Source organism: Orycteropus afer, unplaced genomic scaffold, assembly GCF_000298275.1.
Source record: "Orycteropus afer afer isolate SDZICR_OR568_19922 unplaced genomic scaffold, OryAfe1.0 scaffold00015, whole genome shotgun sequence".
Classification (NCBI taxonomy): Eukaryota; Metazoa; Chordata; class Mammalia; order Tubulidentata; family Orycteropodidae; genus Orycteropus; species Orycteropus afer.
The window spans coordinates 3,430,158-3,450,032 of record NW_006921602.1 but is presented as its reverse complement, the minus strand read 5'-3'; the positions used below and the strand labels follow the sequence as shown (position 1 = coordinate 3,450,032).

The following is a 19,875-nucleotide window of genomic DNA, read 5'->3' as shown; positions in this document are numbered from 1 at the left end:
AAAGAACAGTAGTAAAAAGGACAAAAAGTATTAATAATAGTAGTAGTTTTAAAACAGACAAAAGCAAGCAAATTAAAAACCAGAAAAAGGAAAGAGAGCAAAAAAAGAAAAAGAAAAAAAAATTGGGGGAGGGCAGGGCAGGGCACTAGGCTACATCCAAGCACACAGAGTGTGGGCCTAAAAAAAAAAAAAACATTAGCAAAACCCTTGATTTGACCTTTCTTCCTCAGTTCTTAAATTACAGTATATCAGGGTTTGCTGGATAAACTAGATTATATATGCTACGCACACTGCCTCAAAACAATGACTATAATGTAAATAAAGCAAATCTGTCAGAGAATGAAATGAACTATTTAACACTAGAATGTTTTGTTTCTTACTGTAGTTCTCTTATCTAAGTCTTTAAAAGTTGCTTTTTATTAACCTCAACCTCTCTAATTAAAGACAACTGCTGGTACCTTTGTTGGTATTTTCTGATGCAGTCTTCAATAATGTTAGAATATCCAGATTGTCACCAATTCTTGCATAGTAAGAACTATCATGGCCCAGGGCATCCAGCAAGTTCACATCAGCACCATTTTTAATTAAGACTTCAACAGCATCTTTGCAACCATACTCACAACCTAGCATAAGAGCCGTTCTAAAAGGAAAAACAGAAGAATAAAAACCTTGAGAAAGATCCAAAAGAATATTTCGTAAGTGTTCTGCCAGTGGCCCCTTTCTTAAAGATCAGATACCACTTTAAAAAGATATACTTGTTACAGAGAATACATTTTTATCTTACATTTTAATGTCATCACATTTACAAAAGCATTTGCTTTGTGTCTTAATGTGCAGAACTAAAATTTGGTATCACTTTACATACCCTTTATTACGTCTACTGAACTAATCTCATTTATTCCAGTCTTCTAATGCTTTATAAATAATTACCACAAAAATCTTTCACAATTGATAATTTTACCCCACTAGTATTCTGCTCAAAGCTTACAACAATAAACCCAAACTATTTAAGGCCCTTCATGAACTAACTGCATCATACAAATCTCCCCAACAAATCTCTTCTACTCCAAAACAAGAATCAGATTCCTGTTCCTGATTCCCCAGAGTTTTGTTTCCTTAAACTGGAGACGTCAGTATCTTCAGACTTAACTTAAAACTTTCCTCCTCAAATAAATCTTCTTCAATTTACCCAATGCTAACATGGCCTTTTGCTTTATTTTACAGTGATGGTGCAGTGCAGTGAATTACTTAATATGGTCCTTCAAGCCATAGTCTTATGACTTTCACACAATGATTGGGTAGGACTACACAAATGAGGTGCTTGTGGCCCACAAAGGGGACTGGACAGCTTGCTGCTAATGCAAATAAGGTGCATGGAATTCTTGTGGGGGTGGGACTATGTAAATAAGACATATGGAATCCTAATGAAGGGATTGGTCAGTTTTGTCATCCCATTGGGCTTAAAATATGACATACCAGAAGCAGGAAGAGAGGACCTCACTATCATTAAGAAAGAAGAGATGGGAGTATACCCTTTGGACCCAGGGATCCCTGTGCTGAGCACTTCCTAGACTTAGAGAGTTGTAATACCAGAAATAATGCAAGATAGTAAGAAGCAGCAACAGACACATAAAGCAATAGAACCAGGCCAGCCCAACACAGCATGTGGGCTTCCCAGACCAAAGAGCATATAGGGAGGTGCCTTAGGAACTTGATGGAGCTAGGCTTGCCAACCAACACAGCAAGAGAGCTGACTGCTTCGGGGTAGGAGGCTTCCTGTTGGAGTGGGATGCCTCTGGGCACTAATTGGTGGAGCAAAAGAGCTTTGTAACACTTGCAGGAGTGGAAAAGGCCAAAGGAGCCTGCCTGTGGGCATAGTCAAGAAGCTATCTTCACTGAAGAACTGTATCCTGAATCATTCTTGATCCTGAATTGTAAGCTGGTATTTCCCAATAAACCCCATAATCATGACTATTATCTATGAGCTCTGTGTGGCCACTGTTGTTGTTGTTGTTGTTGTTGTTATGTGCCGTCAAGTCAGACCCGACTCATAGCGACCCCTCCTTGGTTTCCGAGGCAGTATCACTACGGATGTAGATTGCCCCATCTTCCTTCCGAGGAGAGGCTGGTTGGTTTGAACCACCAGCCTTCTGGTTAGCAGTCAAGTGCCTTAGGCACTATGCTACCAGAGCTCCCTGTGGCTACTATAATGAATTATTAAACCCACTACAGAAGTAGAGAGTACCATGAGAGGGACAGCTGGTGTCAGAATTAGTAAAAAGGTTGGAGGGTGGAGGTATGTTTGACCTCTGCATTATAGGAATCAGCCTTGGGCTGTTTATCTAGATTCTACCTCCCTCTTGTGAAGTTAGAGGAAGTCAGATAGATACCTCTACCACACCATTTTTACAGTACTTAAACATTTCACTAGTATATCAGCAAATAGTAATGTAACAAAATAGAAATATGTAGCCATGAAAATATAGAAGGATCCTAGAAATTATTTGTCCAATCCCCTTTTATTGCTGGGGAAACCTAATGAAATGAAGTTACTTATCCTATATCTAACTGTCTTCAATTGTGAATATTGGATTTAACAAGGAAACAATCTTGTCTTTACCCTGCCTGTGTATATTTTATTTCTCTTAAATCCCACCTCTATTAGTTACTAGTGTAATATTCTATACACAGCAGGTATCAACTAAGTTTCTGTCATTAGATTTTATAAGTGCCATAGATCAAACAGCAAATGAAACAAATATAGCATATTGAAAACTAAGACAATAATTTATCTTCCAAACCATCTGCTAACTTGTCTATATACCTCACTGATTTTTGTGATGTTCCAATGAAAAAACATAGATAAAAGTATATGAAAAATTCAAGACCTATAAAAACATAAGGCATTATACATGGATCAAGTACATCATCACTCTATGATCCTAGAAGTTGTTTTTAAAATCAGTTTGCTTAGTCAGGCTTGAAACCAGATTATACCATTTGTAAAAAACAAAATAATACAAAAATGCTACTCTTTCAGTAACCGCATTAATGATTTAATGGCTGAAGAATTTCCTCCACTGAGATATCCACACAATAAAAAGAATTAGAGCTATAAAAACTGACATCTAAAGATTATCTTATCGTATTTATTTACTTGCAATAAACTACACACAACAGGATGCATATCTAAAACAGTAAAATTATATCAAAAGAAACCAATTTCTGGAATTGATCTGATAGATTACTACTAAAGAGATTTCTTTAGTAATCTGTAAAATTCTAGAAATTTTAGTTATGTATTTTTATAGTACTTCAATCAATGGAAGGAATATATTTCAGATTCTTCATTCTCAGGAACTTTATAACCACAAATAGCAGAATTATAATATAGCAATCACTAAGACAGATTAGACCTACAGAAGGAGAAAGGGAGAATTTCTGACAAAAATTTATTAGTACATACCAACTAAAACAACATGAGATAGAGAAGCAAGAATAAACTAAGTGAATCTTTAGGTACAGAAATGGACTAAGTCTGGGAGAAGGAGGCTGCACTGTGCCAGACAAAGTTACCTTGAGAAAATCTATACTGAAATACATCAAGCTTCAAGACACCCCTAAGAATTAATTTAGTCTCAAAAGATTCACTCATGGACCAGGATACTATAGATAGAATTTTGTTTGTACCATTCTCCTTTATATCTTATTTGTTCCAATTTCATGGGGAAAAAAAATTTTTAAGTTTAAAATAACTAGGACATAATTCTTCTTTTTTTAATTCATTGACTTGAACATAGACCTTAATCATTGTGTTTCCTCATATTTACCCTGTCATCTTCCACTATTTCCCTCTCTATTCTTCTTCAGTGGACTCTGAAGAAAAGTGACAAGTAGGAGCCAGCACAAGAAAGTGCAAGCCAAGGAAGGGCAAAATCAAGGTAGGTGGAAAGGCCAAATCACAGCAGCAGAGTTTCATAACCACTGCTCATCCAACTGGTCTCTGGGGAGCCATGATAAAAGTGCTACCTGTTTTGCTTGTCTTTGGAATTAATATCTGCTCCTTTATCTATCAGCAGTTGACATATTGTTGGCCGACACATCTGAGTAGCCAGAACGAGTGGTGTCCGCCCATCCTAAGCAACAAGAAAAATAAGACAGCATTAACACAAGTCTCCCAAAATGTGAAAGTCAGATACATGAGGTAAAATAAGAATAAACAAAAAATGACTTACTACATCTTTGGCATTCACAGAGGCCCCATGGTCACAGAGCAGCTGAATGCTAGAAGGACAGTCTGCCATAGCTTTGGAGAACAAAGAAAATGATGAATGGTGAACATCTGTTAATAAGACACATGGTGTTTTGCTCGATCCATATAAGGCATGAGTTCTTGAATTTCTAACTGCCAAACTTCACATTCTTCACTCTTGGTTAAACATTATAAGCAGCAACTTTCTATCTGAAACTGGGTTAGACAAGATCATTTTATAAATTTTTCATAATTTATTAGGACCAAGGAATATTGTCATTCTTGTAGAAGCCAAGAATGTACTACTATCCTAAGGATAAGCATTGATAATAGAAATCAACTTGGATTTTCTATTTACTATGTATTTTTAAGCATGACTATTAACTGACTTGATCCTTGAAGTGCCAGCCAAGTTTTCCTAAAGAATCATATTCACTTTTTTATAGAACAGCCAAGATGAAGTGTGACACAAAATTCGTATCTCTTTTAAAAACAGAGATTACAATGTCTGCCCTTAGTAATGCAAAAAGGATCATTTGCTAAAAAACTATTTCTAAAATCACACTATGGTTCTTCTCTGGCCAATACTAGAGTTCATATTTGTATTAGGAAAATATTATTCTTAAATTCATAAAATAGGATTCTATTTCCTCTATGAGATTTTTTTTAAGCTTTATGAACTGATACAGATTATTAGCACAAAAAGTACTGACCAAGTAGCATTCTTTTTTTTTTAAAAAAAAGAAAGAGTAAGACAGACATACATAAGAAAATCAAATAATTACTTCATTTCTAGGGTTTTTAGTTCTATTTTTTTTTAACACTTATTATAATCCCCACAATGTAACAGCTTACAATGTAACAATCCCCACAATGTAACACTTGCTCCCAGTGGTCACCCTTTCCCTGTGTCCTTTCCATCTATGCTTTCCTGTCTCCCTCACTTTCTCCTGTGTAAATGCTGCCCTTTTGACCTCCCACAGTTGACTGTTCTAAGCAGTACATCTCCCTGTTATAGCTGTTCAGCTCGTAACCCTGTCTATTGTTTGCCTGAAAGCTAGCCACAGAAGTGAGTCCAATTCCAGGCCTGAAGGTGACTCAGGGCCATAGTCTTGGGGGTTTCATCTGTCTCTATCTGACCAGTAAACCTGGTCTTTTTTTAATGTTTTCTTAATTCTGTTCCACATTTTTCTCCCACTTTGTCCAGGATCTCCAATTTTGATCCCTTTCCGAGTGGGATTGGCAGTGGTAGCTGAGCACCATCTAGTTCTTCTAGACTCAGGGTCATGTAGGCCAAGATTCTCATGATCCATTAGTCCTTTGGAATAATTGTTTCCATGTGTTTTTTATTTCTTCACTCTTCTTTGCTCTCAATGAGCAGAGACCAATAGTTACATCTTAGATGGCCGCTTGCAAGCTTTTAAGACCCCTGTCACTACTCGTCAAAGTAGGGTACAAAACAGTATTTTTGCATACTATGTTGTATCAGTTGAGCTTGATGTCCCCCATGAACATGGTCCTGAGACAGCAGGCATTGTGACTCACTCCGTCAAGGTGCTTAACTGGGCTAAGAAGTTATTCTAACTTCGTCCCATTAGCTCTATATTGCATGTGGACATTTTTACAGCACTTACATATACGCATTGCTCTGGTGGCATAGTGCCTAAGGCATCTGACTGCTAACCAGTAGGCTGGCGATTCAAACCCACCAGCCACTCCTCAGAAGGAAGCTTGGGCAATTTACTTCAGTAGTGATACCGCCTCGGAAACCCAAGGAAGGGTCGCTATGAGTCGGATTTGACTTGACGGCAATCAGTTTGGTTTTGGGCTTTGACCTGTGTATTGCTGCTGTTGTTGTTATGTGCTGTCGAGTCGGACCCGACTCATAGTGATCTTGGTTTCCGAGGCAGTATCACTACGGAAGTAGATTGCCCAATCTTCCTTCCGAGGAGTGGCTGGTGGGTTTGAACATGACCTGTATATGGTCATGGGTATACTGCCATTTGCCTACCCATACCTGATCTTCTTGCCTATCTACCTATGTACCCACCAAATAGTGCTTGCTGTTACTGTTAGTGCACTACTGTATATGTAATAGTATTCACCTTTATTGTCTGTGCTTATAATCAAGCAAAAGCCTTTTATATAAAACACATAATTAGTAAAAAGATAAACTGAACCTGAATTCATTAATTTAGGAACTATAAAATTAACAATCATTCAAGTCCAATTATAAAGAGAATGAATGTATGTAAACCATGATAAATTCCAGAGTTATAACATACCGAAGACATAAAGTCAATCCTCAGTGTACTACAGTGGAAGGTGCAGGCTGTTCACCAAGCTCTCATTGCCCTTTCTTCCATGGTAATGAAGTTGTGGCTGGGAACATGCAGCTCACCTAGAAACCACATTTCTCAGTTTCCCTTTTGCAGCTAGGTGTGGTTATTTTGAGTTAGATCTTGCCAATGGAACGACAGCAGTAATATGTCCTCCTCCAGAGTCTACATCTTAAAATGACCAGTCAGTTATGCATTCCTCCATTGCAAGCAGGAATGCAAAAGTGCCAGCTACCAGTTTTAGCTTAAAAGACAAGGACGATGCCATAGGAGATGTTTGAGAAGCAAAATGGAAGAAATCTGTGTTTCTGAAATGACTATATAAAGCAAAGGTACCAGCCAATGTCAACATCAGAACTGTTACATGAAGAAATAAATTCTATGTTCTTTAAGCCAATGTTATTTTAGGGTCTCTTTGTTACAAGAGGGAGCTCTGGTGGCACAGTGCCTAAGGCATTTGACTGTTAACCAGAAGGCTGGCAGTTCAAAACTATCAGCCACTCCTTGGAAGGAAGATAGGGCAATCTACTTCCATAGTGACATTGCCTCAGAAACCCAAGGAGAGGTTGTTATGAGTTGGATCCGACGCAATGGCAGTGACTTTGGTTTGGAGTTTTGTTACAAGAACTTACCCTTAATCCTAATCAATGAAGACAAAAATTGCTATCAGGAGCAGGATGCCACTGTTACAAATACCTAAAATATACACTAGTTCAGTGGTTAAGAAGCTCTGGTGGTGTAGTGGTGAAGGCATTTGGCAGCTAACCAAAAGTTTGGTTTGGAATTCACCAGCGACTCTATAGAAGAAAGTTGAGGCAATATGCTTCCGAAAAGATTTATAGCCTTGGAAACCCAACAGGGATGGGATTACTATGAGTCAGAATTGACTCAATAGCAGTGAGTTTTGTTTTTTTTTCAGTTTAGTGGTTGGGTGGTTGGTGATGAGTAAACAGTTTAGACCAGAAATCTATGATTGTTTTCATGCTGTGGCAAACAATTGGTAAAGCTATCATGTGTGATAATTTGGGTGGTATATCATGTGACTATGGAGCCTTTCTTGAGGCAGCAATAGAACACAGCCAGAACGTCAGTGCATACTGGCAGCTGCTTACTGCTTCTGGCAAGGTATTAAAAAAAGAAATGAACTCAAGCAAGAATCAGCCAGTTTGTGAACAGAGATGAAAGGGAACAGAGAGTGTCTACATACTTGGAGTCTCACAGGTATAGAAAAGCCAACTGTTTCTCTATACCAAACAGCAGGAGATACAACGGTTGCTGCTCACACCTTTCTCACAGACCTCTCAATAAAGAAAAAAAAGAAGTGTGTGTGGGGGGGGTCAAGTCCTGGAGTGAAGATCAGATTGAGAATGTTACATTCCCGTGCAAGACTACTATTTCTAATGGCCAGGGAGTAGCAGGGATTAAAATGAGGTAGAGAATCATGAGTGTAGAAATACAGCAAATCAATAAAGCGGAGTTAAGAACCATACATCCCAAAAAGAACTTGGAAGATGGTTACTGGCACATGGAAGTGGTTGACAACAAATAAACCAAAAACTTAACAAGGCTTTAAGGGAATTATACTGTTAAAAATCCCAAAAGCCAGGTCTACTAACTCATGATTGTTCCAGCTCCTAAGCAGCCTCCTCCAATAACCACTTTATCTATGACCACGTAACATACTAGACAAGTAAGAATCTTCAAGAAGGCAGAGCCAAGGGCTACATAAGATAATGGATAAAAGTTTCTTCCAGAAAGTAAAACCAGGGGGATGTCCAGAAGAGCTAACCAAGAAATTTAGTCTAAGACCTCAGTAAAGAGTTTTGCTCAGCAGGATTTGATAATTACATCACTAAATATTGTGACAAAATGTTTTCTCTTGGAGTTTACAGACTGCTGGACCATGAGAAGTGATATCAGAGCATAAAAGAGAAAAACGCAAACCACCAGAAACCCTAGACTCTGAACGAGATGCAGTAACTATATTAGACTATGGATTCTCTCCTTTGTTGAGGAAATGAAGTATTCTTTGAATGGGAACTAGAACAGCTGGAATATATAGAAAGCCAGAGGTGTGGGCTGTAGCAGAGAAGGAAATTTGTTACAAAAATCTGTTCTCTCCTTCTACAGTGTAGTAGCTGGGACATGGCTAGTCACCTAGAGACCACATTCCTTAGCCTCCCTTGCAGATAAATACAGCCAACTGACTTTGCTCTTCTCAATGGAATGTCAGTAGAAAGGTTATCCACCACCTCTGACTTTTGGCATGTGGTCTTCCATGCTCTCTTTCTCCTTTGTGCAAGCTGGAACATGAATATGACTACAACCTTGCTTCAACAAAGTATCTGACGAAGATACCCAGAGGAAAGTGGAACAAGATGGGAAAAATTCAGTTATAGATGACCATGAGTTACCTGCCAACTTAAAGTACCCATCAATTTCTTTTTATAAGCAACTGACATTGGAGCATTTTTGTTACAGCAACTTAACCTTCATCCTAACTGATACACCTACTGAGCAAATATTAAGATTTCAATTGGCCAAACTATATCAATTTTAAATACAGAGATAATAAAAGTAAAAGTACTTAGTAAGGCTCAAATGATAATATGTGAAAACACTTTTTCTATATTCTATATGAAAAACACCATCCTATACAAAATAATCCCATTCTGGATAAAAACGAAAGGAAGAAAAAATACATTATCTAAGAAATTAAACGATCATAAAATGCAGAAAAGGGCAAAATTGGAAGAAAATTTAGGTAAAAAATTTGAAGTATAATACATTTTTAAAAGAGATCACTTTACTGCAAGAAGTCCAGATGTGAAAGGAGATGGTAGGTTTTTTTGTTTGTTTTTTTCCCCTTTCCTTTGACCTTCTAAGTAAACTGTAGGAATTTTAGACTCAGAAGAGTCAGTCAAGAAGTCAGGCTGTCTTACATTCCAAAAATACTTACATATCTAAATTTTTTCAAAGTATTTTCTTTAAGGCACCTAAAGAATAATGCAGATAAATTTAAACACTCCAGTATGGTCAATAAAATCTGTAGATGTATATTAGCATATATCTTTCAAAAAACAGCACATTATACTAATATAAAACTCAGCACGACACCTCTAAATCAAAACAACATTAACTGAGAAATTCATATATGTCAGGCACTACATGGAATTTAATTATAACCACCTACTGCAGTAGTATTGTACCATTAACTTCATTTTACAGATAAGCAAAATGAGGTTCAGACACATTAACTACGTAAATGTAGTTTCTTAGAAAGAGAAAAATCTTCCTTTCCATTTCTCCCACCAATTCCCAAGCATAACTACACATGCTGGCCTTTCTTGAGTGCAGGATTATGGTCTACTCATCTTTGAACTTTCAATATCTAGCAAACTAACTGTCTTATAAATATTGGATTAAGCTTTTTTGATGCACAGTCTAATACATTTCAAATCTGAGTAAATAAAAATTGCTTAATATTCTTTGTTTCTACATACAAATAAACACATACGTTAAAACTTTGAAATTAAGCTAAATGTCTAGCCATTTCAGCAAATATTTGTTTGCATCTAAGTAAAACATTGGCTTACCTGCATCATGAAGGGCAGTTCTTCCCTGTAGGTCTGTGTGTTCAGTGGGACAATTGTACTATGAAAACACAGAAACTTAGTAATGTAGAAGAGTTTTATTTTAGAATTAATTATCTACACTCAAATGAACAGCTGTTCTTTAATCTTAAAATATTCCATTTATCAAAGAAACAAAAAATTACTAGACAATCCACTAAATATTTTGACATGCAACAAATATAATAGCATTATACTGTAAATTTAACAGTATTTCACCAAACAGGAAACCATATGCTAATTACAATAGCTTGGGGTACAGAAACTATGTTGTGGTTGTTTTGTTTTCAGTAAGACTTCAAACTTGCACTACTAAATCAAAAAACATATGAGTTCTGCTGTGAAACTTCACAGTAAAAATGTTTATGGACGTGCTAAATTCATTTAGCCAACTAGTTCATAGAATTTTGCAGTTGCCTGAATAAATATTTAAGTAATAGTTTTAATATAAGGTAGTTTGTCATCTATGTTCATACAGATTAATGTAAATCTCATGTTCTATACTTTATCTTATATATGAGACAACAGAAAATTCTAGTCTCCAACTAATGTCAACAGGAAGGTCAAGTCTTTGTTATTTATTTTTAATACTCTGAGTTATGCAATTCACTTCCTCCAGAATTTTTGCTCTTTATTGTTCACATTCCTTCATAAATGATAGAAAAAAATATTATGTAAGCTAATGGTCAAAGTTAATGTACAATATTCTTTTATCTCAAATTCCAAAAACACATTAAAAATACATGTATTATTTGTAATTAAAATAATAAAGTCAAAGTATTAACTGCTTTACTACCTGTAGAAGCTTTTGTAGGCACAATGCATGTCCATATTTTGCAGCCAGATGAAGAGCATTTCTCCCTAAAAAAAAAGTAGTAAATAATTTAAAATACATGTGTGAAGTATTGCTTTCCTCATAATGTAAACTTTCTATATCAATGTGCTTCTTTTCTCAAAATTAACAGGAAAAAAAAATTAAGTTAACAGGATACTTATTTGTAAGCATGGTTTCAGTTTCTAAGATGCTTTACCTAGTTAGATTTTTAAGTAAGAGATGATGTACACACCAAAACAATGAAGCCAAGAAGACAAACACACAAATCATAAAGAGTAGCAACTTTATCTTATTACCACTTTATCTCCAGTACACAGATGAGTGCCTGACACAGGGCAGGTAATTAAATATTGACATAGAACAGGGAGAGGGAGGAGGAGTAAAGAAAAGAGAAGATGGGAAGGAAAGAAAAAAGGAGAGTCTGAAAATGGTGAAAGTTAAAAGTTACAATTTAAAGAAAGGGTATTTTCTAACAATTATTCATGCTTCATCTAAAATTCATAGCTCATTAAGAGATCTGTGCCTTTGAAAATCAGATCACCTATTTGAGTATAATATGCATTAAATGAGCAATTTTAAATACAGAAAAAAATACCCACTGCTGTCAAGTTGGACCTGACTCATAGTGACCCCTCCTCAGGTTTCTACAGAAGTAGATTGCCCAACCTTCCTTCAGAGGAGTGGCTAGTGGGTTTGAACCACCAGCCTTCTGGTTAGCAGTCAAATGCCTTAGGTACTATACCACCAGAGCTTTAAATACAGAAGTTACCACATAATCTGAATGGTTAACTCTGAGCACTAGAAAAGATCAACCTGCACAGAACATTTGGGAGCTCTGGCAGCGTAGTGCCTAACACATTTGACTGCTAACCAGAAGGCTGGCAGTTCAAACCCACCAGCCACTCCTTGGAAGGAAGAGTGGGCAACCTACTTCTTCCATAGAGATACTGTCTCAGAAACCAAAGGAGGGGTCGCTATGAGTCGGTATCGACTCGACAGAAGTGAGTTTAGTTTTGGTTTGGCATAGAACGTTCAATTTCCAAATATTATTTCTCCTAATTTTATTTCTTTGGAAACACATCTCTCTTAGATGATGAAGGATCCAAGGGTTTCTAGTCCTTAATGTTCTTCATTTCTCTCTAATTTCATGAACTTCTTGAAACATAATTTGACTTCACAAGTAGATCTTTCTGCTAGAAAAGAAGCAATTTATGTCTTATTCATTATGGACAGATAAATAAGTTGACTTTCAACTCTCACTGAGTCTTATATGAGGTTGGATAAGTGGACAGATCAATTTCCCTGGGCCTAACTAAATGGGTTCTGGAACAAAAAACAAAAAGTCCAGGTTTTTGAACAGGTACATAACATATTCAATGACACCCACACATCCTCTAATTACAAATAAGTCAGATACCATCATTTCAAATTTCAACTTGCAACTGTTCATGAACAAGTTTCACAGAAACATTTCATACTGTAAAAGGTGACTAGAATAACTGGCATTTATATGGGAACTAAGAGTATGAGGTAGGGATGATAGGAGTAGGCACAGTAGTGATTGTCCCTGCTATTCAACGAAATGCACCAGAAACTTGTTCACATCAAAATGTCAGGTCAGGACTAAGGAAATACCAAAGAAGCCACTTGAAATATGTTCTTACTATTTGCCACTGAGTCGGACCCAACTCATAGTGACCCTCCTTGGGTTTCCGAGGCATTATCACTAAGGAAGTAGATTCCCCAACCTTCCTTCCAAGGAGTGGCTGATGGGTTTGAACCACCAGCCTTCTGGTTAGCAGTCAAATGCCTTAGGCACTATGCTACCAGAGCTCGCATTTGAGATATAGCAGCAAGAAATCAAGGAAACGTCAGATCTAAAGCATACCAACATGAATGACACCAAAGGCAACCCTGGTGACAAATACTCCAAAACTGCATCAACTAGAAATATGGTCATTTTAAATAAACTTGTATACTGTTAGCAAATAAAAGAGGTAAGATAAAATAAATAGTTTTTTGATCAAACATCAAATTCTGAATTATAATAGCCATTTATAGCAAATGAGACAAGGTCCTTAACCCTTAAGGAAGGACAATTCTAAAGACACACATAAAAAATACTAAATCAAAATATAACTATATAATGGCAAAAAGAAAAGACAAAAAAAGAGTTAAGCAGGGTATGTTGGGATGCAGTATATTAACTGATACCTGCTGAACTTGGCAAAGTATTTGAGATAAAAGAAGGAGAGCAGAAGTCACTTATTAGCCACTAGGCAAAAATGTCTACAGAAGAAAGATACTCGTTTGAATCTGAATCAGCACACCAAGTAGTATGGCTTTATTTATTTAGCGTGCTGATTCTGCCACAAACATTACCAACAACAGTCACCTAATTCTTCCTTTTGCTTAGAGACCTGTATAACTGATTGACATTTCATGCAAACAGGCATAACTGAACAAGTTTCCTAATAAGGCAAGTCAAGTCTACTTAAGAAACTAAACCATCAAGCATTCCAGGTGCAAGATAAAATATTCCACTATTTCTTTGGCCATCAAAGATGTTTAAATATTTAAAGATCTACCTTGTGATATGCAAAAAATAAACTTATATCGTAGGGCCTTAAGAGCCAGGCATATGTAAAAGACCAGGTAAAAATATACATTTCAGCTCTAAGAATATTTTTTTTATTCTATCAATTTAGCTAACCAGATACAGAATGGATTTCCTTGTGAAACGTAATGGTTAAAAACACAGATTGTACTCCCACTTATTTAATGAAAGACCTTGGGGAAGTTACTTAATGGCTCAGTGCCTCAAAGCTTCATTGGGTTTATGTGAAAATAAAATGAGTTAATATGTGCAAAAAGCTTACAGAGTACTTATACGCATGTTATGTAACTGTCAGCTATTTTCACTATTCCCATTATTGCTGTTGTTGTTATGAGGCAGTTAGTTCCCCATCACAAGAACTGTACAACCAATGACTTCATGACACTGAGGATTCATATACTAAGCAGTAGGTAAATTTAAACAAAATGGTTGCTAGTATTTCTTCCAAATCTCTGATTTTAGGATTCTGTAACATTACCAAGACCAGCAGCACTAAACTTCAAGTCTCCACCTGCTAGTTGGTCCAGTAACCCTCTCTCCTAAATTCCCTACTTGACCTCTCTTTTCTCAACAATTTAAAAATCGAAAACTAAAAATATCTCTTTTTAAATCAAATTTAGGTCTGACCAAGGACACTGGAACTGGACAAAATTTGTATCTCTCTTTGTTGACCCTAGAGGAAAATATACCTGCAGTGTCACTGGTTGTAATATCAATTCCATGCAGAAGGATGGCGTTCAAACATTCAAGATTCCCCTTTGAGGCCACAACATGGAAGCTAAACAAAAAGAAAATTAGTGTTATATCATGGCAACTATCAAAGGTCAACTTCAATGCTACGTTTACATTACCCTTTAACTAGCACACACACACACACATACACACGTTTTAAAGGCTACATTAGAACATCTGTATCTTCAATACCAGCAAAAATAAACCTATTCCAGTTATTTAAAATTTATTTGAATCTAAATATATAAGGGGCCAATACTCTCTAAAAACATCTTCTTGGAATGAAGGAAATATTCTAATGTTCAATAGCTTCAATAATAATAGAAAATTTATACAATAATATTGTTAAAAAAATAACAAAAACACTAGTGTTTGGGGCTTAAAAAATGCTCTGAAGAATATCGTATTATTTTGATTAGTTTCAAATATACTCAAACTGCCAAAACAAATGAAGTTATAGCAGAATGCTAAAACCAAAGAAAACGCAAAACACTTTTCCTTTTTCTTTAGAATTATCAAGCTAAAATTGCCTTCAAAACATGGAAGCTAGGCTACACTGGAAAGCCATAGAAGAATTAGCACCTTGTTCGCAAACAGTAACAATGGTCACCTAATGCTTCCTTTTGCTTATTAACCTGTGTAACTGATGGAAGTTTCATGCAAACAGGCATAATTAAACAAACTTCCTAATAAGGCAAGTCAAGTCTACTTAAGAAACTACTTTTAAATCATCAAACATTTGAGATACAAGATAAAATATGTCATTATTTCTTTGATCATCCAACATTTTACTCATCAACAAACATTCACAGAAGTACACTGTGTACAGTAAGAACTGACAATGGCTAGTACTCCACCAAACCCAAGCTGGTAAATTCAGTAGGATTTGATGGCAAAGGATGTTGAACTGGGGTTCAAATAGAATAGAACCAAGGTCCTAAAAAAGTACTCTAATTACTCTGAAAATGCCAAGAGATAAAAGATGTGAAAGCATTCAGCAAGGTACCTGGGCACTCAATATCTTACTCCCAGTGGTGGCAGGGAATCTTTACTAGCCTCACTATTTAAAAATTAAGCATCATCCCCACTCTCTGAAATTTTACTACTCCCAGCTTCCCGTCCCTACTTTTATTATTCTATCTGAAACTTAACACTTCAAATATAATAGTTTTACTATTTATTTTCTTTATAGCCTAGCAAACTCCTACTATTCTGCAAACTCAAAAAAAGCAGGAAATTTTTGTCTGTTTTATTTCTTATTCAATTCTCAGTATCAGATAGATGATTGTTGTTGTTGTTAGGTGTTGTTGAGTCGTCTCCGACTCATAGCGACCCTATGTACAGCAGAACAAAACACTACCCAGTACTGTGCCAGCCAGACAGATGATGGGGCCTGTGGTGGTTACATTTATGTGTCAACTTACCAGGGCCTGGTTGAGTGGCTGGGCAGCTGGTGGTAGTTATTCCCCATGATGAGACTGGCAATCAACTCTATGGTGGGATCTACCACAAGCAGCTGAGTAGCTGTCTTTGGGATGTGATCTGCTTCCTGTACATAAGGAGAAACCTTGGGGATAGTCTCGAGCTTATGGCACACTTGGACCCTGCATGTAGTCGTGTCATTGTTCAGCAGCCTGCCATGCTTTGCCAACCTTGGGACTTACAATGGACTTAAATTAACAGCCTTCCATGTGGTTTGGTAACATCGAGACCGTGCCCTTTTACTTGTCAACCTGGGGTTTGCCAGCCTCAGCAGCCAGCAGCTATCTGAGTGAAGAAACACTAGCTAGCTAGCTAGCTCCAGTGGACTGGAAGCAGGAGGTAGAGATGGACCCCAAGGTTCAGGAGCTTTCACCCAGCCCCTAGAGCCTGGTACTTGGACTTAAAGCCTCCAAACTGTAAGAGAATAAACTCCTGTTTGTTAAGGCCATCCCATTTGTAATATATTCCTGTCAGAGCAGCACTCAGTAACCAGAATAAGGCCCCAAATATTTGAACGAAAGAATACATGGGAAACAAAATTTGAAGACAGCTTGCAAATTCATTTCCAGGTATCACAGCTCTCAACTACTCAACTCTATTAGTATTATGACAGACATAAATGCAAACTAGAGAGACTAAACACTAACCAGGTAATGGAGGTGTGTGTTCAATTTGATTTGAAGAAAAAGAAATGTTTCTGGTAAAAGGAGCAGTGTCTTAAGAGTCAGGTAAGTACTCACTACAGTGGAATAATTAAAATATTATATGACTGGGGGTATCACTTTAATCTCTGCAACACTGAATATGGAAGTACATAGTGCAAAGCCCCACTGGAACCTTTTGAGGAATGTTAATTTCCTTCAGGCAAAGATGCTTAATCTCTCAATCTGGGAGGTACCATTTTTGTTTCTTTGTTTTTATTTCTTAGCTCACAAAATTTGGACTATCTCTTTCCTTATAATAAATCCATGTTATACTGATGATGTACTAAGGGCAGAAATAAGACAAATCTACAATGCATTATTAATACTGGTGTGCTATAAACAGTACATATGCTTTAGAAAGAAGATATATCAGTTATTAAATATAAGAGAAGAGTGCTAAAGGAAACTTGATAATTGCTTTTATAGAAAACTCTTCTGCAATTAAAAAAGAAAAAAACTTAACATCACTGTTTATAAGAGTTCAGATGTACTGTGCTTTTTTTATTTTCTTTTAAAGCAAGACATGGACTTCTGAATCCACAGTGGGAAATCCAGGTAATTTGGACAAACCTTCCTCTGAGGACAAATAGCAAAAGTTGCACAAAATATAAACATCTACTTGAAGGCATGAGTGAGCTAAAAGGATAGTAAAAAATTACTAGGTCAACATGCAGTGAAGAACAGAGGCCCAGAGAGGGGAACCAGGGATTTCTGGTCACTTCGCTCTAAGAACATTTACTGATTGGCCGTAAGAACAGCACTTCTGACAGCACTGGGGGGTGAAAGGCAGGAAATGGAGACCAGGGCTCTCCGTGCAGCAGTGGGGAACCTTAGTTAACTTGCCCCATCAGTGATTGGGACTCTAAAAGGACTCTAAAAGGACCCTTGAAAAGAGATGAGCAGAAAGAAAACAGGCTTTTGCAGTAATACAACTAGGCTTCAAATATTTCAATTCTTGAAATTACACTGAGTTCAAGAAGCACAAGTTATTTCTGTCTTAAATTTCAAAATTAACCCCCTCCCCCTTCTTCATCTATGTAGGAGATCCTGGATAGAGAAAGAAAACAATGTGGAACAAAACTCAAAATCGTTTGGGGAAAAAAAAAAAGGTGGAGGGGGCGGGGGGACGACCAGGTTTCCTGGACTGATAGAGCCTGGTAGAACCACTGACACTATGGCCCTTAGCTGCCCTTCAAGTCTGGAATTGAACCCACCCCTGTGGTTTCCAGTCAAACAAAAGACATGCATGTGAGTAGAACATGTACCTGAGGTAGATACACTCCTTGGAGAGAACAATCATGGGAGAAAGAAGGGCTGTTTATGCACAGGCAGACAGCTCAGGGGGCAGGAGTGCATGGAGGGATGGACACAGGGAAGAGGTAACTATAGGGAGGAAGTGGGAGGGGAGCTGTTGCATTGTGGTAAATTGTAGTCGATGTCATGAGACAAAGTATGTGAACTGCTGTAGAGAAAGGGAATTTGCTCTGTAAACTATCACCTGAATCACAATTTAAAAAAAAAAAAAATAACCCCCCTTCCAATAAAATTCTAAATAAACATGCTTTTTGAATTACATACAATATGTTGTTGTTGTTGTTGTCGTTATGTGCCGTCAAGTCAGACCTGACTCATAGCGACCCCTCCTTGGGTTTCCGAGACAGTATCACTACGGAAGTAGATTGCCCCACCTTCCTTCCGAGGAGTGGCTGGTGGGTTTGACCTGCAGGCCTTCTGGTTAGCAGTCAAGTGCCTTAGGCACTACGCTACCAGAGCTCCTATACATACAATATAGAAAACATATTTGTAAGATGCCTTTAATTAACTAAATTAAAATAATATTTTAACTAAGGAAGATAGTGTATGGGGGTGGGAGTTAAAAAATAAATAAAACTAGCAGAAGAATTTGCATGAAAAAAAAAAACAAAAAAGGAGACATATGGGGCTGCGGTCTGGCAGCAATCCTGACGGCACAGACAGCTTGGATATTGCTGAGTGGTGGTAAGACCTAAGAATTAACCTAAAAATCAGCCCTACTAGCCAGGGACTGCATGAAGGACTGCTCTGGTGGCTGGTGAATAAAGGGGAAGCAGAGGAGAGGAAGGTGGGCTGAGCTGTGGATTTTTACTTGTCTGGAGGGCATAACCATTTTGAATGTTTACAAGCGGTTTGACCATTTTGGATATTTAAAGCAAGAGCATTCTCCCAGATTCCAGGGACTTAAGAACAGCCTCCACTTACTGGGAACCACAAGGATACTCCAGAGGCGGACGACTAGAAAGGTGAGACATTCTCCTTGTTACTCATATACCCTACACCCTCTTGGTGAATGGATGTGTGGCCATCCCTCACTCCCATCCACCTCCTGGGCCAGACGGAGCCTAGGTGCCCTGTCCACCCAGCCCCGATTATGGGTTTTTTTTTTTTTTTTTTTCTGTTTTTTAGTTTTGTCTGTTTTAAAACTATTATTATTGTTATTACTTTTATCCTTTGTGTTATTATTCTTTATTCTTTCCCTCTTAGGTTCTACTTTTCAATGTCTTTTCTTTTTCTTGTTCCTGGTTGCAATATTCTTTTTCTTTCTCATGGATACCCCTGTTCCTTGTTTTTCTTTTCGCAGTTTTCCCATTTTTTTCTTCATTATTCTCCTTCTCTACCTTTTTTCTCTTACTGCCCTCTTCCCAGATACTGTGTTGTTTCTTCTTTTATTTTCCCTATTTTTCTTCTTTGGGTTACTGCTCCTGTGTGATTACACAGTGTTTTGTCCATTTCCTTTTACTTTTTTGATGGTTATTCAATTGTTATTTTTGTCTAACTGAGTAAAAAACAGCAACAGTCCCCATAAGACACAACTACACCCACACCTCCTGCAGCTTCACTTACTGAATCAGAGTCACCACCTCATTCTCAACCAACGGGCCTACTATAAACAACCACCAAGAAAAGCCTGACTCACCCTAGGCTGCTCTTCACAAACACCTAACAGAGATCTAAATACAACAATGGCACGATGTCTTGGAGACAACAGACCATCACAGTCCACACAAAGAAGCAAGATAAAGTGGTAGAACAAGGGAGCGGGACACAGACACAGAATACATCCCTGAGGAAGAAGCACCATTGGAACTCTCTGATAAGGATTTGAAAAGATTTATATTTAGGTATCTTCAAAGGACTGAGACAAAGATCAAGGAAAACAAAGAAAAAACGTGAGAAGAATTTTGGAAGAAAATACAAGAACAAAATGACAAAATAAATGAAAAATTAGAAATGATCCTAAATCTA

At 37.3% G+C, this 19,875-nt stretch overlaps 1 protein-coding gene across 1 annotated transcript in view; it reads right to left on the bottom strand.

Moving 5' to 3' along the window:
* UACA (uveal autoantigen with coiled-coil domains and ankyrin repeats) overlaps positions 1–19,875 on the bottom strand; it is a 132,755-nt gene that overhangs the window by 31,746 nt on the left and 81,134 nt on the right. The window contains exons 3-8 of the mRNA XM_007957177.2: positions 14,365–14,453; positions 11,020–11,084; positions 10,188–10,245; positions 4,236–4,306; positions 4,030–4,136; positions 459–640 (exon numbers count right to left, since the gene is read on the bottom strand). Of these exons, the coding sequence (XP_007955368.1) occupies positions 459–640; positions 4,030–4,136; positions 4,236–4,306; positions 10,188–10,245; positions 11,020–11,084; positions 14,365–14,453 (572 nt within the window). The remainder of the gene's footprint in view (positions 1–458; positions 641–4,029; positions 4,137–4,235; positions 4,307–10,187; positions 10,246–11,019; positions 11,085–14,364; positions 14,454–19,875) is intronic.